General features: G+C 41.6%; 1 protein-coding gene across 1 annotated transcript in view; it reads left to right on the forward strand.

Moving 5' to 3' along the window:
- Positions 1-27,294, forward strand: part of RIPOR2 (RHO family interacting cell polarization regulator 2) — a 96,022-nt gene that overhangs the window by 43,735 nt on the left and 24,993 nt on the right. The window contains 11 exon segments of the mRNA XM_073331852.1: positions 6,974-7,100; positions 8,240-8,395; positions 9,099-9,177; positions 9,729-9,752; positions 10,862-10,915; positions 14,650-14,799; positions 15,767-15,830; positions 19,877-19,920; positions 21,772-21,897; positions 22,008-22,156; positions 23,650-23,779. Of these exon segments, the coding sequence (XP_073187953.1) occupies positions 6,974-7,100; positions 8,240-8,395; positions 9,099-9,177; positions 9,729-9,752; positions 10,862-10,915; positions 14,650-14,799; positions 15,767-15,830; positions 19,877-19,920; positions 21,772-21,897; positions 22,008-22,156; positions 23,650-23,779 (1,103 nt within the window).

A 27,294-nucleotide genomic window follows, 5' to 3' on the forward strand; every position in this document is an offset into this window, starting at 1 on the left:
AACCCAGGGAATTATAGACCACTCGGCTTAACTTCAGTATCTGAAAAGGATAATGGAGCAAATTATCAAACCATCAATGTATAAGCACCTTTGAAGAAATAGTCAGCATGGATTTGTCAAGAGCAAATCATGTCAAACCAACCTAATATCCTTCTTTGACAGGGTAATAAGCTTTGTGGATAGGAGGGAAGCAATAGATGTCATATCTCAACTTCAGTAAGGCTTTTGATACAGTCTCATATGGCCTTCTCATAAACAAACTAGAGAAATATAGCCTAGATGAACCAACTAGAAGGTGGATGCACAAGTGGCTGGAAGACCATTCTCAGGCCTTGTCTACACTGGCAAGTTTCTGCGCAGTAAAGCAGATTTCTGCAGTGTAACTCCCGAGGGGTACACACTGCCAAGCCACTTTACTGCGCAGAAACTGTACAGTTGCAGAGCTGTAAAAAAAAAACAGCCTGACAACAGGCGTAGAGCTTTCTGCGCCGGGGCTACAATACCACAGTGCCAGTGTAGACACCCTGGTCGATTACAGCGCTGTGATTGGCCTCCGGGAGGTGTCCCACAATGCCTGTTCTTGCCTCTCTGGTCATCGGTTTGAACTCTACTGCCCTACCCTCAGATGACCAGCTGTGAGCCTCACCCCTTAAATTCCTTGGGAATTTTGAATGTCCCCTTCCTGTTTGCTCAGGGACGCATGCAGTGGTCTCAGCGCATCTTTCCCCGTGGCCAGGCCTGCTCCACGCACCAGGTGATCCCCCGCTTGGAGCAATGCTGAGCTGCTGGACCTCATCAGCATTTGGGGAGAGGAAGCTGTCCAGTCCCAACTGCGCTCCAGCCGTAGGAATTATGATACCTATGGACAGATTTCATGATGCACGACAGAAAGGGACCATGAACATGACACACTGCCGTGCAGGGTCAAAGTGAAGGAGCTGCAGAAACACCTACCACAAGGCATTGGAGGCAAACCGCCGCTCCAGTGCTGCGCCAATGAACCGTCTCTAGTTTTGGTTGCAATAACTATATGTTTAAAGAAAGCGATTGGTGTTAGTTTTCCTTTCTAATGGTATCTTCCTCCCCCACTCCCCTTTTATATATAAAATTTCTTTTTGCAAGGAAGTTACAGCCATGGGAGTTTCATGTGTCTATTCATTTATTTTACTACGATAAGGCTCTTGGCACACAATATTTGCTTACAAGAGAAGTCTGGAAGTGACTGCGGCTTTTCAATCCCTTGTGATAAGGCATACAAACCCCACCGTGGAGAACAAGGGGTTAAGGAGCAACTCTGGGCCCAGGTGGCCCTGCACTACTGCACCTGTAAAGCCAACACATGCTGGAGGTGGCATTTAAAAAGGGAAGCACAGCAGCTCAGAAGGAAGCAGGTGGTAGAAGGGGGTAGATCTCTGCTCTGAGCTTTGGGAAGTACTGCCCAGGAGCTCTCATTGCCTGACACCTGGCAACAGAGTCCTGATAAAGCCTGAAAAGGAGAGATTGGTGACTGATTGTGAAAGTCAGAAACTTTATTTGTGGTTCTTTAATTTACTGTGGCGGGGAAAGGGTACTTGGGTAGAAAGGGATACAGAGAAGCAGCTGCTTAGCACCCCAAGGTGCAGAATTTAGCTGTCAACCATTGCACCCCGGATTGGAGCCCAGTGGAAAGCGTGGGTGTAGACTCCCCGACCAACTCCCACAGAAGGGACAACAATAGAAGCCTTTATCTCAGTGGAGAATCCAGCTGGGGAAGACCATGAATGTTCAAAGGCCCAGACCTCAACTTCTAAGGTGAACTAAAGTGGAAGCCCTGAAGCTTGTGAGGGTGCTGAAAGACTTCTCTGTGATTGGAATATATGCCAAAAGACCGGGACTGGAATGGGCTGAGCCACCAAAGAAGGGACAGACCCCACAAGATAGAACTATAACTGGAAAGGGAGGTGATGTCAGAGAGGGAGACAAACTGCCAACCCCTGCCTGACCACTAGGCTGCACCGGTGTGTGCCCCTTTATGCTCCTATTGAAGTAACCGTGGACTAACAAGCAATGTCACAAATAGTTAAAATGATCATCTCTTTCACAAAGTGACAAGTAAACTTTCCATTGACATAAAGCTGCGAGGTGCTTATGGATCCACTACAAATAAGTCAATTATCCCAAAAGAGCCAGAGTCCAAAAGAATCCTTGGTGAATAGCCAAGATTTCAAATACACAAATCACTTCAGCCGTGGAAAGCACAGTATCAGTCTTGTCCAACTGCCATTGAAATTAATGGGAAGATGCCCACTGATTTCAGCGAGACTTGAATAGGGTCTAGTATGCAATATAAACTCACAGGGCTAAATTCTACCCTCAGTTATGACTTCATTAGATGTCAGCATCCCCTTAGGACCCTTCTGTCTTCCTTGCACAGGAGTAGTGTATTTGGCTATTTGTGTGAACCTCAGATTTAAGAATAGCCGAGCTCCTCCTCAGCTGCGTCAGAGAAAAAGATACAAGCCGTATCGTTCTATCTACGTATAGATATACTATCTACGTATAGTTTTCTCTTATGTTCACACCAAATAATTGTTGTGCTTGTTGGTGTGCCTTCCTGGCTGGAACTGCTACTGCTAGCCCTGACTTTTCCTGATGATGGACAGGGTTCCTGTTGCAGCTTCAGAAAGGTTGGCATCAGTAGTTGCCCATTTGTTTGCAGAACCACACACATGGCCCTGTGCCTTGTGTAAAGATGGTTCTATACTGTCATTGGTCCTGGGTGCAGATTCCACCTGCCTCCATATCTGGCCTCAGTTTAGACACCTTGCTCTAAATTCTGGGGCTGGATCATGTATCTCCAGGCAAGGGAGTTTGCTGCTGTCTGAGCCCCCCTGTCTCTTTTAACTTGTCCTACTCGCTGCTGCTACTAAATGATCACTTATTTGTATTGACATAGTCTGTTTGAAAATCACTGGTTTTCTCACTGTCCTGTTTATGGTCTTTCTGCCTCGATTATTCTAACTCCAAAACACAGGAAGTCAGGATATATCAGGTGGCTGGGGGAACCTTCCCAGTGCCAAGATAGTTATTTGCCTGTTTATAAGCTGACTTGCACATGTATCCCCACAATAGGTCCTCCCCAAAAATGTAGGTGAACAAAATGCAGTTAGCTAAATTGTTCATGGGAAAAACAAACAAAAAAGGGTACAAGTATACAGCCAGTACTGTATCATCAGTCAGATTTAGCAAACATGTTTGTGAGTATATTTACCACTCACTTAGCTCAGGTCTAAGTAAACACTGGTTATCAAATATTCTGGCATTATAGAAAACACACTCTCACTGGTTGAAAATGAGTCCTTCTGTAGAAGGACTATTCCCTCCAATACCTTCCCTTCTAATTAGCTTAAACCCAGCTGTTTCACCACTGTTTCTATAATGAAAGGAGAGATGGAGCTTTTATTTCCCCAGGGACAGAGACACTGTCAATTATCTGCAGTTTCCTGCTATCTGCTGTCATTGAGAAGGGGAAAAAAGTCCCAGCTCATGGGCTGTTTTGGAAGCTCTGCTGCAGAGAGGAATTTTTCTTTTCTTCTAAAATACAGGCATAATCACATTATAAAATTGGAGTATCCTCCCAAATGACTGGTATATTTTCAACCTATACTAAGAGACTCATCATAAAATGCTATTTTATTCTGAAAAGTGACTCAATTAAGGACATTATGGTGGTGGTGGTGGTCTATGTTTTATACTCCCATTTTTAATTTGCTCAGTTCAAAAATAAAAAGATGTTTTCTTTCTAACTGCCGGATCTGAGAGGCGAATTGGATTTTTTCCATTTCATACAAAGACAAAGCAAAAGTAGATGTAGACAGGTCTTAATGTAAACATCAATTGTATTTGTTCCACACTTCATGCGGATTTCACGAGTAGATTCACAGCTAATAAATCGGCACAAAACATGAAGAGTAAAGTTGGTCAAAATATTTTTAACAAAAGAAAAGTTAGGTGGAACATTCCCTTTTAAAAATGATCTTTGATTTCCTTTTTACTGATGACAACTGAAAATATTTGTGTGTGTATCTATCATACACAAACACTCAGGAAATATTTTAGTTTAGACTCATAAATATTTATTAAATCAACACATTGTCACACTAAGGTTTTTACTCTTTTGTCACTAATAGGGACCTGATGGAATAGATAATTGTTAGCATTTTGACTAGAGTTTTGAATTTGCAGTACCTCATCAGATATAGCCCAAGGCCTCATGACTAATACCAAACTTAGTTTGGTTTTGTTCTGCTTTTTTCTTGAGGAATATTTGATGATCTGTATAAATGTTACTGTAGTTGAACCCAGCTGACTGTCAGAGCTGTTTAGCTTTTACCTTCACACCATCTCTAGAGTCTGTCTGGGATGCACTAATCATCATGTCAAATCAGGAAAACACTGAACAATTATTACTGATTTGAATCTGTTTTTAAAGCAATACAAATTGCCGCATGCAGTGCACAGATTAACCGTTTTAAAGTCATTTGAGAAAATAGAGAGAACATCTTAAACTTGCAGCATGGTACCTGAAAGTACTGTAATCAGATTGTTCCCCATTATGTGTCTCTTGTTTCTCAGCTGGGTTTGAACTACTTGACTCAGACTCTAATGAATGTTTAGACTCTGTACTGTATTCATATATAGGAGTTTGATCCTGTAAGGTGCTGAGTGGCTCCTGCCAGGTACTAAGCATCATCAAGTGGAAGCTGAGAAACTTGGCACAGTACAGGAGGTGCCCATTGTCTTGAAGGATTGGATCCTAATGTAGGGCCTGATTCTGGTCTCAGTTAATCTGATGTCAAGCTGGAGTATCTCCAGTAATACGTAGAGGAAATTTATGCCATTACGTAAATTAGATCAAAATTTTATTCTTATTAATAGTTACTGCTCTGCTTAATAATAAAGCATTACAGGACTAACGAAAAGGCATGATATAAGATTTCATGCAGTTATGGCACAGACACAGATGTACAGAAGGCATCTGTGGAAGCCCTGTGAGAAGGGGCGTGGCACAAAGTTTTGCAAGTTTCGTATTCCTAAAATATTACACTAAAAGACGATTCATTCCTTTTCACATATGCCCTGCACAATCTGAAGATTTGGCTAATGAGCTATAACCAGTATAAAACCTAATACGCATTCTGTATATTTAAGGAGCATACTGTGTATTACAGAGTACATTTAGTCCATTTCAAGACAGACACTTTCGGTTCCTGCTTACAAAAAAATAAGGCACATAGAGTTCATTAAGATATTAATGGAGCTTCTTAAGGCTCTTTAACAAAGATCTAGTAGTTATGTTAAAGATGAAAGATGGTCACAGCCTGATGCAACTACAAGGCCAGCATATCACAAAACCGAGATCATGTCTACTCTGGATTGACTGTAACCATGAGAATCCAATCAGTTCTGGCTTTTGAATCACAAAGATCAATGCTGGCTGCATCACACAGAAATCTTCAGGTTAGTAATAGTGACAACACTCCTGGGGCTAGAAATACTTTTGGCAGAGCTTCACAAAGCTCCTTGTAAAAGCACCTCTTCTTGCGAAATAGAATTCCCTCTGAAATTGTATCAGAGAAGGCAAAGCCTCCAGTGGTGATTAATGAAATCTTAGAGTATTTGGCCATTTAAAAGTTACTAATCAAAATATAACTGGGCTGCCTGTGACATTTCAAAAATAGAATTAACTCTCTTCAGCTAGTGCATCTGAAAGGCAGTAAGGATAAAGCTACTACATAGTTCCAGTGCCTATTTTTAGTAAATTCATTTAATGCTTGTGAAAGACCCTAGATTATCAGCCCAAGGAGTCATCCTCTTTCCACCAGACAGCAACAACAATGTAGTCTGAGCCACAATGCCCTGCCTTGGTGCTTCAGGGTTGTTTGGCAACCCTAAGGTTATGAGGGTCATCCAGTCTCCCTGACTGCCCATTCAGCCCCTACCTCTCTGCTGAGGTTGCCAAAGAGTCAGTTGTGTTAGACAGGTGTCCACATTTAAAAAAAAAAAATAAATAAACTACTAGGAAATTAACTGAAATCTCCAGTTCATTTCACTGAGGATGCTGAATGGGATAGACAACATTCTTGCCACAGAAGATAGAAGAGACGGTCTGATGAATTGCACTTTTTCCTCTCTATCACCACACAGATAATTCCCTTCCCTTCCCAGAGTTCCTGCAATACACCCACATTATCTCTCTCTCTCTCTCTCTCTGCAATAAGACGCTAACAGTTACTGAGATAAGGAAAGCTAAGAGAACAGGTTTAGGACTACATATATTTTTCAATGAACCCTCATCATTGTCTTTGTAATAATACCTAGCCGTTTTACTCTTCAGAGCTCTCAACACATAGTAATTCCTATGAAGTAGGTAACTATGTATTCCCGTTTCACAGATGGGAAGACTGAGGCAGAGCATTTAAATGACTAGTCCAAGGCCACAGGGGTAGCCTGTGTCAGAATTAGGATTAGGTTTCAGAAGATTCTGGCTTCCAGTCCTGTGCTGAAACTAATGGACTACATTTTTCTCTGTAGCCTGTGTTTTTACATCTAGAATGTAATTCTTTCAAGAAAGCTGCTCTTATAGATGTTATCCTGGAATTCACGGAAGATGTGCAAATTGGTAGAGTTTAGTTCTTAGTAACGTGAACAAATCAACTGCAAGACTCTGACCATTCCTTGTATTTTCCATGAGAATTAAACAGAGAAAATGCCTTTGCAGACATTCCTGTTATTATTCTGAAAACTGAGCTGTCAGTATAAACAGACTATGAAGTAAAGAGTCAGGCTTGTAAACATCTAATCATCTCATGACTCTATTCACCTTGTGGGATTCATTTACCCTTTATCACTTCTGATGAATGCAGAGTCGTCTCTGTCTTCAACCTGTCTGTATTTTACCACTGTCACTAATCTTTGTTCTGTTATCTTGCAGGAATATCTTCCAGGCTCCCGGAAATCATGTCAGTAGGATCACATTCATTCTCCCCAGGTGGTCCCAATGGGATTATTAGAAGTCAATCCTTCGCTGGCTTCAGCGGTCTTCAAGAAAGACGATCCAGGCAAGTACCATCTTTTGGGGGGGGGGGGGGGGAAGCTTTCAGATCAAGAATTGAAACTCGCATTGGAGACGGGAAGGTTTTTGGTTTCTGTCCCCCGAGTTGAATCTGGGTGCTGCAGTTCAGACTGTTTGTTCTCCCTGCGACTCAGCTGTCTTGCATGGAGAATAAAGAAGGAAGACACCCTGTCTCTTCACTGCCGGGAATCTATTGGGCTTTGTTTTTATGAATATACGGTTCACCCTCGGGCCTCAATCTCAGAGGAATTTTGCTGGCATATAGATTTTAGTCCATTAAATTATACAGTTATATGATCTTTTCAACCTGTAAAATGTTCAGAACTGCCTGAAATCCACTCCCTCCCCAGGCTTCGGAACCCCAGCCACCACCACTTCAAAAGGCTGTCTATGCAGCTGTTATTTAGGGCGATAGTGCAAGACCCACTAACTTAGCTGAGTCTGTTGACCCAGGCTGGGAAGCTCGCTTATGTGTAGATGTAAATTACTGATAACTTGATTAAATCCTGTGATTTTTTTTTTTAAGCTTTCAGTGAAGCAGGGAACAAGAAGAAACAAGAATTCAGTGGGACTTTTGAGAAGCCACACAAGAGTGTGTGATTCATATAAATATAGTAAAATTACTATTCATTTGCAGTGCAATAGTGCCTAGAGGCTGTGGCTGAGATAAGAGCACAGTTGTGCTGTGCATGCAAACATCAAGACAGTGCTATTTAGTAGCATATAGGTTTTGCATGATTAAAAATTGCCTTTGTTCTCACCAACTGGGTGTAGCTTAGGCATTGCTGCAGGGGACTGGACTAGAAGCTCTCGAGGTCCCTTGCAGTCCCGGGGCTCTATGATTCCCTAGCATTGCTGGATGGGACAGACCCAGTATAAGATGTATAGAGCTGTCTGCCATGGGCAAGCCTCAGGCTATTGTTTACCAGAATGGCATTCAAGTCTCAGCAACTGGAACATCAGATGCTAATAGCCTGAGCACAATACTGCTTAACCTGTAAACAAACAGTCCTCCAGCAGGCACTACTATAAGAAGATTACTTTTGCCAAAAGAGATAACATCAGGCAACAGTCCTTTAAGATCATTGTGATTGATAGTGTTTTCCTTTCATGTCCATTTTGCAGGTGTAACTCGTTTGTTGAAAATTCCTCTGCACTTAAGAAGCCCCAAGCAAAGGTGAAGAAAACGCACAATTTGGGGCATAAGAACAGCACTGCCTCCAAAGAGCCCCAGCCTAAAAGGATGGAAGAGGTCTATAGGGCCTTAAAGAATGGATTGGAGTAAGAGAATTTATCACTGGATGTCTGAAGCTTTCTTTACTACTTTAGAGTGGAAGCAATGGGTCATGGGAGTGGGGAGCCTGGGTCATGGTAGGATAAATCCAACTGCTGACTTCTGCTCTCCTGTGTTAAACCCACTTGTTCACAGGAAACAAAAACACACTTGGCGAAATCCTGGCTCTATTCAAGTCAAGGGCATAACTCCCATTGACTTCAATAGGGCCCGGATTTCACCCCTAGACTGTTGCTTCAAATTTACCTCCCATCACATTGGAGAGTCACACCACACAATGTGATACAAGATAACATCACAGAACATAGTAATGCCTTTGTTAGATAGGCACAAGGACAGTGATTGGACAGAGGCAACCCACAAACTAAACAGCAGCTTAGTTCTCCCAAAACCTAGCTGTGAAATGTACTTGAAAGCGTTAACCTGTTACTCAAGAGCTAAAGAAATGTTCCTATTGCTTGTTTAGTTGGTGTGAAGCATGAGAGAGTTGCACATGCAAAGCGCTAGGGAAATATGGAGAGTTTTTATGACAGTCAGGTCAGTATAAACATGTTGTACTTGTTTAAGCCAGTATGTGATGAGAATAACTATTTGTTACACAAATATTCCTTTCACAGAGGTCAGCAATCAGCACCCTATGTACTGAAGTGTAGCGGAGTTCATGATTCCCTTTCTGGTTTATCTTTACAGCGAGTATCTGGAAGTTCACCAGACAGAGCTGGATAAGTTAACTACTCAGTTAAAAGACATGAAAAGAAACTCGCGGCTGGTATGTGTTATCCGACGATTCAAATGATAAAGTGTTCTATGCTACTTGCACAGATCAAGGTATCGGAGGAAAAGGGGGGACAAGGGAGTTTTAAAGGAAAGCAGTTCTTCTAGGGCTGTCAACATTGTATTTCAAAAGTACTGTTTTCTTAGCACCCCCACCCTACCCCTCCTCCCACTATCATCATCATCACTAATAATAATAAACAGTACTCGCCTACATTCGGCAGGGGTATTTCTTGTTGGTTTTTGCCGCATTCAGCAACTCCTGAACTTGTTGTACAGAGATGAAAAAGTAAGGGACATCCCTTGTACTAAGGGACAGTGGACCACCCTAGGTGAGCTCCCACCCAGGATCCTGTTTGATATTTCAGCTATTTAAACATAATAGGGCACTGGGGGAGTGTATCATTCAATGAAACCGTATGACACACAAGCAAATAAATTGGTTAGTCAGTAAGGTGCCACAAGTACTCCTTTTCTTTTTGCGAATACAGACTAACACGGCTGCTACTCTGAAAGCTAATCATCATCTCCCTTTCTTTATTGCAGGGAGTGCTGTATGATCTAGACAAGGTACGTTACCCTCTGGGGCAGTGGTGCTGCAAAGAAAACATTAAAAGTTGAGTGATATGTACCCAGACCTGGAGACAGCTGGGCACAAAGAGCTTCTCAGAGCCCGATTCTCTAATCAGATACCACCGATGGGGAGAGGCAGGCAGGATTTGCCACTGACTTCAGTGGGAGTAGGATCAAAGTCCTGAGGGGTCAGAAACAATCCATAGGGAGTTCAGCAAGAACCCGCTTCAGGCAGGTTACACACAGAATGGTAACCCCCAAAATAAACTCTAGAGAAACATACAAAGAAAGTCAGTGGAGAACGACCTCTGATAGCTACTGCCTCGGCTCCAGCCAGCACTTGCTCTGGAATTTGGACGTATATCTGCCACCTCTTCATTAAGAGACGGCCAAATATACTGCTAGGGCACTTCAGTGGAGTTGTGCCCACTTACACAAATGGTCCACCAAGTCTTCAGAGTATTTCTAGTCTGTACACTCACTACTGATCCTGCAAAAAGCAAAGGCCTTCAAGCTTTTGAGGAGAGCTGGTTGAAAAATGGCAGTTGTTCTTCACAGGGAAATGTAAAAAAAAAAAAAAAAAACACCCCAAAACTTTAATGAAAACAAAGAAAAAAAATGTAAAAACCAAAACATTTTGAGTTTTCAAAGAACTTCTGGTAACATTTTGGCATTTTGAAAACCAAAAACTAACTGATAGTAGTTATTTTTTTACTGAAAACATACACATTTAAAATGAAATTTTTTCAGGTTTTTTTTTAATTGAAAAAATATTTTTAAATGAAAATTTGTCCATAAAAGTTTGTGTTTTGGTCAGAACCATTTTTGGACAAAATAGATTGGGATGGAAAAAATTCAACCAGCTCTACTTTTGAGTGAAAGACTAATTACGTTAAGATAAAGCACCTGATCTGAGGTTCATACACAAAAACCTCTCCAGAATGAAAGAAAGCTTCACAGTTTGGAGAAGAAGAGTCTCTTTGAAGCTCACAATGGCTTGAGACAGGAAAACCAGCTAAAGAGAAGATTTCTGCAAGGAATCTATATAAAAATACAATCTTCTGAGCTAATGGAAAAAGTCTCTCATTCCTCTTATTTATTTGCAGCAAATCAAAGCGATAGAAAGATATATGAGAAGGCTGGAGTTCCACATTAGTATGGTAATGAACAATTCTATCATGTTTCTTCTATATCTGCTTTTATATTATTAAGAAAACCAACCATTGCCTAGTGTGAAAGCTTCCACTCCAGAGGGACCCACCTCGCTGCCTCTCCCCGATGCAGTTAAAGTACTGCAATGACTCCTGAGACAGAAACAAAGAAAGGATTTTAAAAAGCTTTAAAACCTCTGAGGTTCGCCAGTTCGACATGCACACCAAACACTCCCACTGACAATGGGTGCAAAGGAAATACAGGGTCAGGCCCTTCATGGGTAAGCTAAGATCTCATCATAAGTTTCCTTGAAAGATACAAGTAAAGGCACACTTGCACCTGCAAGAAGTTTAGGTTCACAATTTGATCTATTGCATATTAAAAGTCTCACAGTCAGACTGCGAGTGTCCTCTGGATTTCAACACTAGTTTTTACACCATTTTACTCCACTGGGCCAAATTCTGCTCAGTTACACCGGCATATACTTGGAATAACTCCATCCAAGTCAGTTGGTGTATTCTAGATATACATCAGTCTGCCTTAGAATCAAACCCACAGTATATTTTCTTTTAGTCATTAATATATATATTAATTAACATTTTCCCCAACTTGACAAAATGATGTACTTATATGATAGATGAAATGTCTACTGAGATTCATTTAAAAAACACACACGCTGCTTGTTATATACAAGAGTGACCAGGCATACAAAAAACACTTTAATTTCATTGTTCTCATAATCACGAGGCTCAAAGAAAATCTTTAAGAAATACAGTAGGTTGAAATTTTTTCTCCAAACAATACACTTCCTGGCTGGTAACCTGCATGTCAAAATTATAGCCTAAAGCACATTTTCTATCTAAATCCCTCCTATGCCATCCCCATCCTGCACAGAGCTACTGGTTTCTGTGTTTATGAAAAGAGATGCTAAACATAAGAGGAACTAATAAAAACAACTCTGCTTGCTCCATATGTTAGTTCACTGCTCTATAACCCATGGTGACAAATAAATAGACCATTGTGTGAGAGAGTTTTATAACATCAGATCTTAGGCAGCTATTTAGGAAAATGGTTTTTAAATGGATAGAAGCAGAAGAATCTTTCAGAACAAGGACAAACTGTGCTGTCTTCTGATAGCGGCAGTGCCCTGTCAGTGTTAAGTACTGTTGTCATTCTATACAGGAAACAAAGCATGGAAAACAGGAAGTGTAGTAACAGGTGGCAGATCTTTACAGTGGCAAATGAATTCATCTTAACCAGGCTCACATGTGCAGACACAGAGTCTGAGCACAGGGGTAGGCCCCACCCGGATTATGGTCATAAATAGCAAGTGAAAACTATTTATAGCAGCTCTTTAGAATGGAGACTAGAGGGTTACTAGCTGGAAAGATTAAGTGCAGTGGGCTTGCATCTCAGATAAGCTTGGTTTGTAATTCTGAAGTGTTAATAAAGTTACCTTTTCTCCCATTAATCTTTGTTGCAGTATTCCATTTGTAAACTGCCTTCTGTTTTAGTTACAGGCCTCTCAGATAAATTATATCCCTCATTATGAACCCAAATCCGCCTTGTTAGTCTGATTTTTACACTTCGATTTTTGAAACTGTGACAGAGGGGGCTCAGATGGGGTATACTCAATCACACTTCTTGTTTCCCATTCAATTGGGAAACAGGCAACAGTATTTTTGTAAGAGATAGAGCTGAATGGGAAATTTTGATTTAGGATCTGAACATTCCTAAAGTTTGGAGATCCAGGTTTTGGTTCAGGTTAATTTCTAATGTAGAAAAAATAAAGTCATGGTGGCAGGTAGTATATGAAGTCAAGTTAACACAAGTTTTGATAGAGACAAGTTCTGCTGTGAAAGATCCATGACCGAGCAGCATTAGGATGCAGGGCATGATCCGCTAGAAAAAAGTGGAATATATAAAAACTGAATCTTGTCCACTGTTAGCAGGAACAGTGGGAAGAACTAATGTGACAACCTCCTTGTAGTTTTAGTTTCACAGAAAAAAATCCAACTCCTAAAATAACTTCGTTTTACTAATGAAACCACTTGTTCAGATTCAGCAGCCAGCTGCAGGAGATGAATCTGGTAGAAGTCCCACTGCTGCAAGCCCCCAGCAAATAACTCCGCTATAACAAGTGTGCACACGAAGGATAAGGTTTTAAAAGAAAAGCACAGTTGGAGTGTTGGATAAGCATAAGGAATTATTAATAGCATATGGAGCTTTTTTCCTTTAAAGTTATGGTCTAAAACTGGCCCACATTGGGAGATAACTACGACCAAGATTTCCAAAAGTGATTAGGGAGATTTGGGTGCCCAATGTGAGACACTTTCAAGGGACCTGAATTTCAGAGGGTGGACAATCAGCACCCAAAACTGCTAGTTACTTTTGAAAATCTTAGCCCAAGTTGTTACCATCTAATGGATGTTCAGTGGTCTATATGAAATGAGTTAAAGGCCTCTGTCACAGTTTCAGGGTAACTGTACCTGTATCCTCCCCACCCCCGTGGCCCACTCCAGGAGTTTTAAGGCTGCACAACCCCCTTACACTCAGATATCCCCAGTCAGCCAGTCTGTCTAAAGGCCAGTGCCTGAGCTTTGCTTTCTCCTCAAGGGCTATGACCAGTGTATTGCCAGCAGTTACAGGTTGCCACACAGCTTTTTCTCAGCAAGCACCTTTATTGCTTAAGGTAAAAGCATTACACAGAAAAGTATTAATAAATAAAAGCTCCTGCATGCATGCTAAAACCTTATCAGAGGTCAACCATCAGTCTTTTAGAGCCCTAGTAGATCAAAGTCCTGCCAACCCTTCTGCAAGGGTTGGGTCCTGCCCTGGGACAGAAGGTCCTGTCCGTTTGCTGGATCAGAAAGAAGGCTCTGAGTCAGTTCAAGCTCATCCGTTTATACCAAAAGTCTTTCCTTTGTTTCTTAGTCTCTGGAAAACCCAGCTTGAATCAGTATATACAGATAACAGGAGGCGGTGGTACCTCTCTAGAGCTGTTTGGTCTCAGTGATTCACTTTAATCACCTCTCACTGTTTTTAGTCCCTGCAGGAGCTGTGGTAACCCTCCCCTATGGAGCAGAACATAATCAATCATACATAAACCTTCATAGCTTTCATGCAATATTGTCCCCAAAGATATTGCATGTATTTGCAGTATCTGTCACAGCCTCCATCCAGGTCTTGGCATTCACGCTGCAGGACTTGTGATTGACACTACCTGGTATCAGCATAGTGGCCAAGGCTCTATTTGGAAACTCAGCTACTTTCCCACTACTAGAAAGAACTCCTCCACAACAGGGCAGTGGTATGTTGTGAGGAAGCTTTCTTTCACTGCCACTATTGTGCGATCCTTGGTTTTGAAACCAAACAGAGGACATTACTACTCCCCAGGGCTGTCAAATCCAAGCTCTTTTATAAGCTTGAAATTGATCTCTAAAAGAGATTTAGAGAGTTCTACAAATCCCATATGAAAACAGTAGCTGGAGGTCTGCAGAACTAAAGTACAAATTGCTGAGTCTCTGTTGTCTTGATGAAGTTTTACAGCAGAGGATGTTTTTCCGTATTGCATCCTTATTAACTTTAATGTGATGGCATCAAAGCTACAGTTGTTTACCCGCTGGTGTATCTAAAAAAAAAAAAAATTCAGAATTGTTCAGTTCTATTTCCTTTTAATGGAACCTATTTTACGATTCCTTTGGGTTTCTTTATTTTAATGTGCTTTCGTTGTTCCTGCTAGGTGGATGAGCTGTACGAAGCCTATTGTATCCAAAGACGTCTTTGTGAGGGTGCCTGCAAAATGAAGCAAGCATTTGCAATGTCGCCTGCCAGCAAAGGTGCTCGAGAGAGTTTGTCTGAAATCAACAGAAGTTACAAGGAATACACAGAGGTATGTGCTGCTCTGTTTAGTCCAGTCCTGCACTGCTTGACATCAATGGGAGTGTTCCCATATATTTCAATGGGAATTTTGTCGGAATAAGGACTGCAGGATCCACCTGTAAATCAATGCAGCTAATTACTTTTCACTTTTGAAATATTTGACTGATTCGAAATATTATGGGACTATTTTGTATTTACTGCCATGGAGCAGTGGGAGACCTGCAAATACAAGCTTGTCACTCTGTCAGAGATGGATGGAGTGGGCACAGTGACATTATATTGTAATGCCACAATATCTCCATCGAAACATGCATCTTGGGGCCACAGTTCAGGAAAAGGCATAAGTCTGCCCTGAGTCTATCTGTACTCCAACTAAAATCTTCCCAATTCTGCAGATTTCAGTACATTATGGTTTCCATTAGCTTGGAACCCATTTGTGTAAAGACATCTGCTGCATCATTTCTAATCGTACTCAGTATTATCAAATCTACTTTATTAACGTGCGATTGCATCATGATCTGGAAAAGCTATAGAAAGGTGTGACAACCACCACAGCTATAGCAATCTCCTTAAATACAGAGAAAGCATTGGGTAGAGTCCAATGCCCCTTTTCTCGTAGTGTGTTCCACGTAGCTCAAAGCATAAAAACATGTTGAGATCCACCTTGGAACAAATCCTTGGCTGGAGGGAGGGGTGGGAAAATGATCCGCTTCGTTCTGCCAATGCAAGGATTATAATACAACAAAAGAAGAACATTGGGCCAAATTCAGCCTTAGTGTAAACAGGCTTGGCTCACCTGAAGTCAATAGAGTTGCATCTGTCTATTCCAGGACTGACTTTGGCATATTGATTTTAATTTGAGATACTTATTTTTATCTACTGAACATTGTGGGATCATTTCTTTCTAAACTTTTTTTTTTTTTTTAAACAAAATGTGGGAGTTTGGCCTGATGTCAATCTTCCTTTTTCCAACACAGAACATGTGTACCATTGAAGGAGAGCTGGAAAACCTATTGGGGGAGTTTTGCATCAAGATGAAAGGTAATTGCCTCCCTCCCAAACCTTCTGCATAAACAGAATTGCCAGAGCTCTCTCTGTGTGTTTCTGAGAGCAAAAGCTAATTTAGGTTTAATGTATGAGAGGTTTGTTTTTCCTGTCACATCAATTGCTGAGCCTTCAGAACCCTGACTTACACCCACACCCAGTAGAATTGATCATACTAGTTTGATGCGCAATTCTGTACAGTGAGCTCTTCAAAGACAATTCTTCCTATTTTTGAGGGAGATTGGGTAATTAGACTGCATTGCTTTGGTTATCGAGATGAATGTGTGATGCAGTTTTTAAGGCAACTGTCTTTTGATTGCAGCAGAAATTATTATTGTCATAAATGGCCAAACTTCAAAGACCTGACCCTGCATCTCCTGCAAACCCTAAGCTTCCAGTGAAATCAATGGGACCTTATGGTAGCCTAATTTTTCATTCCATGCACATCAGTGAGGAATAAGCATCGGGAACGGAGTACTTAAATAAAAACCCTGATTACATGCAGAAACCCCTAACATAAAAGCCTGGGAGAAGAGAAATGATAAACGATGCATCATCAGTATTTTCTCTGTGAAGTTCAATGCAGGTGATACAGCAACGTTGTTGTAACCCTAGGATCTGAGGGTGGAGCTGAAATATATGTCTCTGAAAAGCTTAAACATCTCCAGTCATGTCCGTGCAAATCACTTTTATTTTGTGTCATGCATTAATACCAGTAGAGCAACACAGTCTCCTCCACTTGTACTGAGTGAACAATAATGTCAGATGGTAAAGGGCCTTCGCTCTATTTTCATGCATATGATGTTTAAAAAAATCATGATCATTTTATGAAGTAAGGACAATGGCCTTGCTAGCCTTCCGTTCAGGATTAACTCCCACGTAGAAAGGAGGGGTACTAAACATCACCACGTGTGTGCCATGGTGCCACCTATCTCCGGTACTCTAGGTGCTGTCACAGGCCTAAGTGTTGGGGGATGGCACACAAGTCAACTAAACTAACCTCCCACTATTCCTCTCCAGCCTCTATGGAAATATACTTTTATCAAGCTGTAGGCGTTTGAAGAATACTAGGGGAGAGGCATCCTCCTTCCAGGTTAACCTGTTACAGTGCTTTCATACTGCTTTTCAGACTAACTTTCCCTACCACTCCCTTTTGCGTCCCTTCACTCAAACAAATGCTGTAGGCCAATCCCCCCCGATCAAAGACAAAGATGGAGCTGCAGTTTTAAACCACCCTCTCTCTCCCCCTTCTATTGGGCTGAAGAAAATGTTCTTTACATAAGATATGTTCAGTGATACTGCCCAGCAGAGACCAAGTTAGCTGATACGGGCATCTTTGTAGAGATGGGAGCAGCAGCAGAGTGCTAGTAAACGTAAATTATTTATAAACAATAAATAAATTAGAAAGTGGGAGGCAACATGAGCCCTGACAGAGGGCTGCGTTGTTCTTCTGCTCCCAGTGTTCAGGAGAGAGTAGAGAATATGCTGTGTTCTGCTCAAACCACCCACTAAAGAAGTGAAAGGAAAGGGTCTAGGTCCAGATTCTTAACGCAATGACCAACTATGATCAACCAGTAGTAAAAGAATAGGGTTTACCTGCAGTAGGTTGGATCTAAACACCTCTTGTTTTTTAAAAAGAGGGTTTGTTTTGTGGGTACGGCAGCAAAGACTGGAACTCTAGAGTCTTGCGTTTGATTCTCTGTTCTGCCACAGATTTCCTGTGGGACTTTGTGTTAGTCACGTAGGCACAGATCCTCAAAAGTACTTAGGCACTTCACGCCCTTTGAAATCCATGGGAGTGAGGTAACTAATACCTTTAAGGTATTAGTCTCTCTGTGCTGCAGTTCCCCATCTGTAGAACAGGGATAATGCTTCCCTACCTAACCAAGGTGTTAAGAGGATACATTAATTTGTAAGCTACTCAGATACTATAAGAAAAGGAGTACTTGTGGCACCTTAGAGACTATACTATAGTGATTGGGCCCATATAAGAATTGTTTAGGGTGATATAAAGAGGTGTAATTAGGAGTAATGGGATGAAATAAAGTTGAAGACTTTTACGCCAAATATCAGCAATAGCTTCCTAAGAAGGAGATACGAGAATCTGCAGGAAAGTGGAAGAAGTTCCCTCATGTGAGACCATTTAAATTAGGCTTGTGAAAAAATAGCAGATGTGTACAGTAGCTGTAGGGAACAGTCTTGCATGGGCAGGGAGAGGGACATAAATGAGTGTGTATCTCAAACTCCTATGCATCTATGAAGAGAAAGTTTCTTAAAAGAATCCTGCTCTTTATAATTTGTATATAAATTTGTATCTGTTTGGTAACTGTTTGCAAGTAAATGTAAAGCAGTTATCAGTGATGCCAACTCTTATGAGCCTCATAATGATAAGCACACATGTTATTCTTAGATGTTATTCTTAAAGCCTCAGATGTTATTCTTAAAGCCTCAGCTTATGAAGTGATATGGTTACATGAGAATCTCCACTTTTTTATGTTTTAAATACAAGCTTTCAGCCCTCATGTTTACAGAGAAAAGCTTGAAAACTTGAACCCTGAAGGCTCCGCAAAAGGCAAATAAGAACCCCCCAGATTAATTATTTTTAACCAATCTCATTATTTGTTTGAGGCCTGACTCATGGTTTTTGAACAGTTGGGGCTGGCAGTACTGGCATTCTCTGGATTTTTATATCAAATGGCAAATACTTCTTAAATTTAGGAAGAGCTCTTACTGAAACGGTAAATTAGGCTTGTGAAGGATTGCTGCCACCTACAGACAAGACTTGAGAATAGAACACAGTATTATTGTAAGCCTGTAAGACACCAGGTTTATGTACTTAGTGACCACTTCACTAACTGCCTCAAAGCCAAGTTCTCTCCCTACATACTAAGTTGGATTCTGCTCTCAATTACCTTAGTGGAACTTAATTGTTGTCAGAGAAGTGACATCAGTGTAAATGAGAGCAGTTTTGGAGTATAACCTTGGTTATGAATGAGTGTTCCGTATGTGTGTATAAAATATACCAAGCAACATTGCATATGATATTGGAATCAATTTACCTGCAGATCTAAGCTTTCGTTGTGCAATTCAAAGTATATAGTCTTAATGCTTCACTGAATACTTGCATTTAATAGAGGTGTCGCAATTATATGTGTGTCCAAGAGCAGAATTTGACTCAAAACATGTCATGGCATATATTTAATGCCATTTATGTCAATCTAGGATGCTGTGTGTTGCTGAATGTGGCGACCTGTTTCAGTTTTATCAGGAGTTGAATCAGTTTGGATAGTGAATATACTGAACAAAGAGCAAACTAACAGACAGCAAGTTATCCAAGATCTCTCTAACATGACTGTCTACTTGCGTTACATTCAAATAGTTTTGTTCATTTCACATGATCACCATTTATAATAAACCTTGACACAGAGATCATGAAAAAAGAACGAAGTTGTAAGCTTATGTGATGTCCCCTGTAAAGCTGTTCGGTTCTTGATGCAGTTTCCATTTCTTGGGGCTGTAGTAGTGGCTAAGAAATGCATTTCCAATTCACCAGAAGATACTTGAGATTTGGGGCTTGTCTTATTAACTAATTTGTAGAGCTGCACTAAAGAATTTGAGGGGCTAGTAGGAAGTCTTTATAGTTAAAATCCAGCCAGGAGCATAAATCAGACATTCAAACCCCAAACAAACCAAATCCGTGATTGTGTTATTCTCTCAGCTACCAATGCATCCTACTCTCATGTTGCCCAGCAACAAAAAATGAACCCAGCAGCTTTCCTGCCATCCGTGGGATCTTTATAGAAGCCAAAGAGGCAGCCTGAATCTCAAACAGTAAGAAATACTGGTGGGTTCAATTCCCTTAGAAAAGGTGTACAAAGTGCTGATGCATATGGCATGACTGCACTGATGCCATAAAAGGAGTGCTAGGGTTTTGATCAGGTCTTAAGCATTCAGCTTATACAAGTAAAGGGAGCTAGAAAGGGAACAAGGTGTTAAATAAAGAGTGTCTTCTGAAAATGATCTCAAATGTCATTTGCTCTTAGGTCTGGCTGGTTTTGCTCGTCTTTGTCCTGGAGATCAATATGAGGTAAGTATCGTGTCAGTTTCCTTAGTATAAAATAAGCGGGGGGGGGGGGGGGATTTCCATCACTGTGTACGTGATCCTGAAAGTAACTTATTGTGGTGACACCTCTGGAAAGAGCCGCTTTTTCCTGATGTATATAGCAAGAAAAGCCCCACTGTTGTCTTTATGACTGAATGTGTCAACAGTGTCAGCAGTGAAGACTTCAAGATCAGATCCAAAGTACTGGATAATGGCTATTAAGATAACAATAGGTCTGTCTTTAGTTTTGTTTTAGAAAGAAATCATGTCTCACAATACCTTATTCTTGGCATAAATCTCCAATTCTTCTATGCAGAAGATGCCTCATTTATCCAGTCAGGGCAGATAGAATAGAACAAATCCATTAGAGCAACACTATATCAATGGGACATTAATACCAGGACAGAATATATATATAGGAATGACAGAATAGGTTGTGCTGGTGGGGGAGTGTCACTATATGTGAAATCAACTCAGCCTCAGAGTCAAATATAGTAAAAATCTTAGATGAATCAAACTGTACCACAGAATCCCTATGGATAGAAATTCCATGCTTGAATAATAAGAATATAGCAGTAGGAATATACTACCAACCATCTGACCAGGAGGGTGATGGTGAATCAACTGAAATGCTCAGGTTGATTAAAGAGGCTATAAAAATAGAAAACTCAATAATGGGGATTTCAAGTCTCCTCATTTTGACTGGGTACCTGTCACCTAGGACAGGATGCAGAAATAGTTTCTAGACTCCATTAATGACTGCTTTTTGGAGACAGGATACTGGACTAGATGGACCATTGAGCTGATTCAGTATGGCCATTCTTATATCAACCTTTATTAGATGCAGATCAAAACCAACTAGAACCTTTGGAAGTCAGTAGTTTGATAAAAGATCCCTCCCCTTTTACCAAAACCCACTTATTAGTCCACCAGTCACCATTTCTTATTTACAGTGGCAGGCCCTCCATAGGGGGCAGAGAGCTCACTAGCTAGTAGCAGGTCCCCTCTACAGAAGACTGGCCAGGCAGCCTAATTCTCCCATACCAAGATCCTCCAGCTAGGGTGGCCTGCTGTTCTCCCTGCTTTAAAATGTAGCATTAGGTATGGGGCTTCACTTAAATGTGTGGCTTCACTACCTTTATGCCACAGAGTGCACAAAATCTTGGAGCATGCAGGATTTCTCTCTGTCTTCCCGAGGGAATCTGTCAGCTCCTAGAGAATCCTGGTGCCTGAAAATAGAGGTAACAGACAGCCCTGTGATCCTCTCCCCTAGCTAAGGGGATAATAGAGTAGATAAGTGAAGCTGCGGCCAGAAGAGGTTGTGTGGGGAGGAGAGAATGGGACTCCCCATGCAACCTCAGATCATTCGGACAAGTGTCTCTCAAGCATATCAACTTGTGGTGTTTCTGCAAATCTGACCTCTGAATCTTTTCAGTCTGTCCATCTCTAGCTGTGATGCAGTATTACTAATGACATCACCATCTCCTTTTTCTCAGCCTCAGCTGCTGAGAGGGAAGGGATTTCTGGTATTAAGGAGTTGCCTTCCCTTTCTGCCCTGGGTTCTGGATCATTAGGAGCAAGTATTTCTGTAAGACATCTAGTGCTATGAGAGCAGGTTTACATTATTAAATGAATGTGAGAACTCAGTGCAGTGCCCCTTCCGCATAGACTTTCCTCCCTGTTTGCTGGAAAGCAGAGTTCAGCATTCATAGCATCTATTCTTCAGGTGTATTTCAGAAACTACCCTTTTCCTCATATCTTTGTCTGACATTTGTCGGCTGAGAACAGGTTAGAGCATGCATGCCAAGGAACTAAGAGGACTTTTCTTTATCATAGATTTTCATGCGTTATGGCCGCCAGCGATGGAAATTGAAAGGCAAAATTGAAGTGAATGGCAAGCAAAGCTGGGATGGAGAAGAAATGGTTTTCCTCCCTCTTATTGTTGGGCTGATCTCCATTAAGGTAAACACACCAATTTGTACGGTCTAGCCACCTGCTGCTAAAAGCTGCCCATAAAGCTGAAATAGAATATGAGGCCCTGTTCCGAATACTACTGCTCTTTACCCTTGCAGGTCACAGAAGTTAAAGGACTTGCTACTCACATTCTAGTGGGAAGTGTTACCTGTGAGACAAAGGACTTGTTTGCAGCTCGGCCTCAGGTGGTTGCTGTTGACATTAATGACCTTGGCACTATAAAGCTGAACCTTGAAATTACCTGGTAGTAAGTAGAACTGCTTTACTGCATCAGCAGCTTTTCAAAACCAAGTAAAATCTCATATCCTCTTGTTTCCCTGGTGAAGAGCATTGGTAGACAGTGATGTCTTCCGCTTTACCGCAGACTTCCTGTGTGACTTGGGGTTAGTCATTAAAGGTACATCTATACTTGAGGCAGCATGTAGAGTACAGACACTGCTCGCCCAGCTAACGCAGGTGTAAATAGCAGTGTAGACTGTAAGGCACAGCTTAGTCAAGTAGAATAATGCAGATTGCCCTATATGCCTGTACCCTAGGGAGGGTACCCTACATGGCTCTCTACTAGGGTTGCCAAACCTCCAGGAATAACGTCCAACCAAAATTGGCAACGCTACTCTCTACAGGCCCTGGCAGTGCCTCTCATGTCTACACTGCTGTTTTCAGCAGAGTAGTGTCCTGTTGCCTCCCGCTGCCAGAGCCTTTTCCTGTCATTTATAGCTACACACCACAGTGACGAGTGTGGACACAGACTGTCTCACTGCAGTATGTAGCTGAACATGTTCTACATATTGTTGCAAGTCTATACAAGGTCTTAGTGTGCTTGTTCAGTTCTCTACCTGTATGAAGGGTAGAATAGCCCTTCTTCACTTCACAGAGGTGTTATGGGGATAAATACATTAAAGATTGGGGCACTCAAATGCTACGAGATGAGGGGCATATAGGTACCATACAGATGTTGCCTAATCAAACTCAAACATCTGAGGGTAAAATTGGGCCCTTCTGATATGCATGAAAATCTTAGTTACACTGGTGCAAATTTTAGTGGAGATTTACACTAGCATAATAACCAAGAACAGAATTTGGCCCAGAGCATTAAAAACTAGCCTTCACGTGCTTGACACATTGCTTCACGGTAGTGAGAAATCCCTTGACATGCTCACCCCACAGCAATAATAAGCCTGTGATGATAGAGCAAGGGTTCAAAGCAAGATTTTATGGCATTTTAATGACGTATCTACCCGTCATCTCTAAACAAACACTGAAGTATTTACTATTTCCATTTGTGTATGTTCTATCTTATAATGCAATAAAGCATGAAACCGATCATGACAACTGCTGTATTCCATCGTGATGTAACAGCTCTATTGGTAGTAGAGTGCCTTACTCCTAATTATTTTTTATACCTGTCATCTCAAATGCAAGAAAATTCTTCATGCTGTAGGAGTCACATCATATTAGCATACATAAAATTATTCCTGGCAGTGGACTGCTTTTTATCCTAAATGAGAATCACACTTCTGAGCTGTCTAATGAACAAGATTTTCTCTTTAATGGTTCACTTAAAATCTGAATTCTCCTTTTTAGATATGCTGCTAAAATCCATTACTTTTCTTGTGTGTCACGTGCAGATTCTAATGAAATAAATGAATAATAATAAAATAAGGAAACAATTTCCCTGTAATTGCGATGCAGTCTCATTCTGCCTAGGGTGAGATTTAGTTAATTATTTATTTATTGCAGCCCATTTGATGTTGAGGACTTGACCCCATCCACAGGCAATGTGAACAAAGCATCTGCTCTTCAAAGAAGAATGTCCACGTATAGCCAAGGGACTCCAGAAACTCCCACCTTCAAGGATCACCTATTCTTTGTGAGTTAAGTTTGGCCCCACATAATTATGTAAAGAGACCCTCACTGCCTCATCAAAATAGTAAATGCTTAATTGCTTTAAAATGCATTTTTCCCAGCTTCATCATTATGCCATGTTAAACTCTTTATGTTTAGCACACATAATGCTAAAGCAACACGCTTCCAGCTGTTCAGCCTAGAAGGAAAGCGTGTTTAGGTTCCTGTAACCCTAAAATATAATATGGTCAGTTATTGGATGCCCATACTTCTGCTTGTGTGCTTGTAAGATTTGGGGAGACTTTATAAAATGTATGTCTATTGGGCAATAGCAGTTTAAAACAATTAGATTAAACAACAAACTAGGATTATTCTAACTCAGGGTGAAATTCACCCTTATGCAAAGGACCTGCACAAAGCCAAGGTGCCACTTAAGTCCCACTTAAACCATATTTTGATGGGTGAAGTAGGATTTAAGTAGTGCATTGGCCTTGCACTGAAATGAATTTCACCCACAATTAATATCTTTAAAGCTGGCCATTTAAGTGCTATAACTATGATGCATTCAACTAACTCCCCCTTTTGCTTTAACTGCTGAAGAAATGGATACATCCTCCGCAAGACAGGCCGCAGTTGTCAGTTTTAGATACTCTGCAAGACACTTTCTTTGACAGGCTGCAGCGCAGTCGCTCTTTCAGTGACCTGCCATCTCTCAGGCTGAGGCCTAAAGCAGGGCTAGAGCAATATGTGAGTTTTGCTGGGGGGGGAGGAGGGCGTGTTTGTGTGGGTGTGTGTAATGAATGATTGTTTCAGTGCTCATGTTGTTTCATTTCTGTGCATGCTCTGTTTGATCCTTAACATCACAGATCCTCTAGTTTGCTGACTGGTTGCAAGGGAGAGACTAGGAGTATAAAGCCCAATGCTGCTCTCAGGAAAGCCAATAGCAAAATTCCCATTGACTTCAATATGATCAGGATCACAGCCCCTATCGAGGGATGGGACAGAAATTCAGCTACAAATGATAGTCAAACAACCCGTCTTTAGGGATGCAAAGTTAGATTGGTCGATATTGGTCTATATTTTTCTTGTAATCCAACTTCCAGCATTGATAGAAAGTTTGAAAATGTATGCACATGGAAAAAAGCAAAAAAAAATAAAATAAAATAAAACAGAACTTCAAATATATTTAGACTTAGAATGAAAGATACAAAGAGCTCTGGGCAAAAGTTCAGTAGAATTTTGGATGCTTTAATCTTATAAACTAAGCCAGTGTATAAATGCTTACAGCTTTCTTCAGCAAATTGTCAGCAAAATATTTGTCACTTTTCATCTGTTTTGTGTTCATATGTGAGTTGTGAGCGAGTTTGCTGTGCAATTCAAAAAATTCTAGGGTAAGGACTATGTTAAACAACAGGCATTATACTGTAGGCTTTCAATGTCATTCTGAAGAGATTCTGATACCTCCTATTTTGCTCTGTTTTTTTTATTATCCCTTTAATGTTCTACATTTCATTTCTCACTATCTACTTTAAAGATTGGTTAAAATAACAGAAGAATTTGTTCTAAAACTTCAGAATGGCTCAAATCTGTTTATAGTGAAGAAGATAGAGATTTTTTTTTTAAAATACCACATTATTCATACTAAAGGAGAGTTAAATATAAGATATTCAGACATTTTGCTCCTTTTTACTGATGCCTTGTCTAACCAAAGGCTATTTTTCACTTAAAAAAAAGAAATGCATTCTGGTGAAATTCCCCAGTCAGATCTGTGTGGCAAGTTTTGGCTCCTAAATTTTGCTTTCCCTACAATGTATAAAACTCCCATAGAGCTCAGTGAGAGATGTGCACATGTGTAAAATGTGGAGAGCAGAGATCCACTGCACAGACCTAAATGCAGAAAATTCTGTCCATTTATACACACTACTACCTTCTACCTGTCAGTTTGTCAGAGAACTGGTGGAAACAGCATCATGCAAGTTCTTCTGTTATCTTTGATCTTCTAGATCAGTGGTCTACAACCTTTTTTCGCACAAGATCACTTTTTGAATTTAAAATCAACCCAGGATCTACCCCGCCCCTTCCCCGAGGCCCCGCCCCACTCACTCCATTCCCCCCTCTCTCCGTCACTTGCTCTCCCCTAGCCTCACTCACTTTCACCAGTTTGGGGCAGGAGGTTGGGGTGTGGGAGGGGGTGCAGGCTCTGGGCTGAGGGGTTTGGAGTGTGGGAGGGGGCTCTGGGCTGAGCCTGAGGCAGGAGGTTGGGGTGCAGAAGTGAGGGGTGCAAGCTCTGGGAGGGAATTTGGGTGCAGGGGTCATATCGTCACACTGTATCTAATCTCATAGAATCCACTGGACATTTCTTGAATTTTACTTTTTATTAGCGTCATTTGTGGTTTTATAGATCCAAAATCTTTCAGGGATTGTCACAAATCAATGCAACATTCTCAACTGTGGGGTGTGCATTGGCTGAGCCCTGGGGCAGGGGTTTGGGGTGCAAGCTCTGGGAGTTTGGGTGCAGAAGGGGGGTCCATGCTGGGGTAGAGTGTTGGGGTACAGGAGACGATGAGGGGGTGCAGGCTCTGGGAAGGAGTTTGGTTCAGGAGGGTGCTCTGGGCTGGGACAGGGGATTGGAGTGCAGGAGGGGGTGAGGGGTCTGGAGGGAGTATAGTGCAGGAGGGGGCTTAGTGCAGGAGCTTAGTGCAGGGGGTTGGGGAACAGGAGGGGGTGCGAGGTGCAGGCTTACCACAGGCGGCTCCTGGCCGGCTGTGCAGCGAGGCTCAGGCAGACTGCCTGCCTGCCGTGGCCCCACGCCACTCCTGGAAGTGGCTGGCTGCTGGCACATGTCTGCGGCCCCTTGCGGGGAGGGAGGCAGCAGGTCTCCGTGCACTGCCTGGGCCTGCAGGTGCTGCCCCCGCCAATGGGAGCTGCAGGGATGCTGCTGGGGGCGGGGACAGCGCAAGGAGCTGCCTCCCCCCACAGGGGCCTCAGGGACGTGCCAGCAGTCAGCCACTTCTGAGAGTGGCCTGGGGCCACGGCAGGGCAGGCAGCCTGTCTGAGCCCCGCTGCTTCGCCGGACTTTTAGCAGCCCAGAGACTGCTATCAGTTGGCAGAGTCTCCAGGATTGACCAGTCGATCACGATTGACGTGGTGGTGACCACTGTTCTATGTGATCTATGTTCACCAGTTACTCTTAGTGTAACAAAGACATTAATTTTTTTGTCAAAAGTATTTCATGAGTAAGATTGTGTCCCTGAAAATCATATAATATTAAACATTAACATGATCTAGTTAAACAGTTTTGTGATTCTGGGATATTTGTTATTGCTTTAGAAATGGAAAAAACGAAACAGGAAGTCTGAGCAATCATTAAACAAGTACAGACGTGCACAAAAGAACTGTAACAATATAACAATGAACAGAGCTTTTCTATGTGAAGTAGTAAACTGAATAATGCAAATTAAATTGCTGTCTGAGAATTAATCCAATTATACCTATTCAGATCTTACTGTTGTGTCACGCTCAACAGTGGGCTCAGTTTAC

This window comes from Lepidochelys kempii, chromosome 2 (genome assembly GCF_965140265.1).
Source record: "Lepidochelys kempii isolate rLepKem1 chromosome 2, rLepKem1.hap2, whole genome shotgun sequence".
NCBI lineage: Eukaryota > Metazoa > Chordata > Testudines > Cheloniidae > Lepidochelys > Lepidochelys kempii.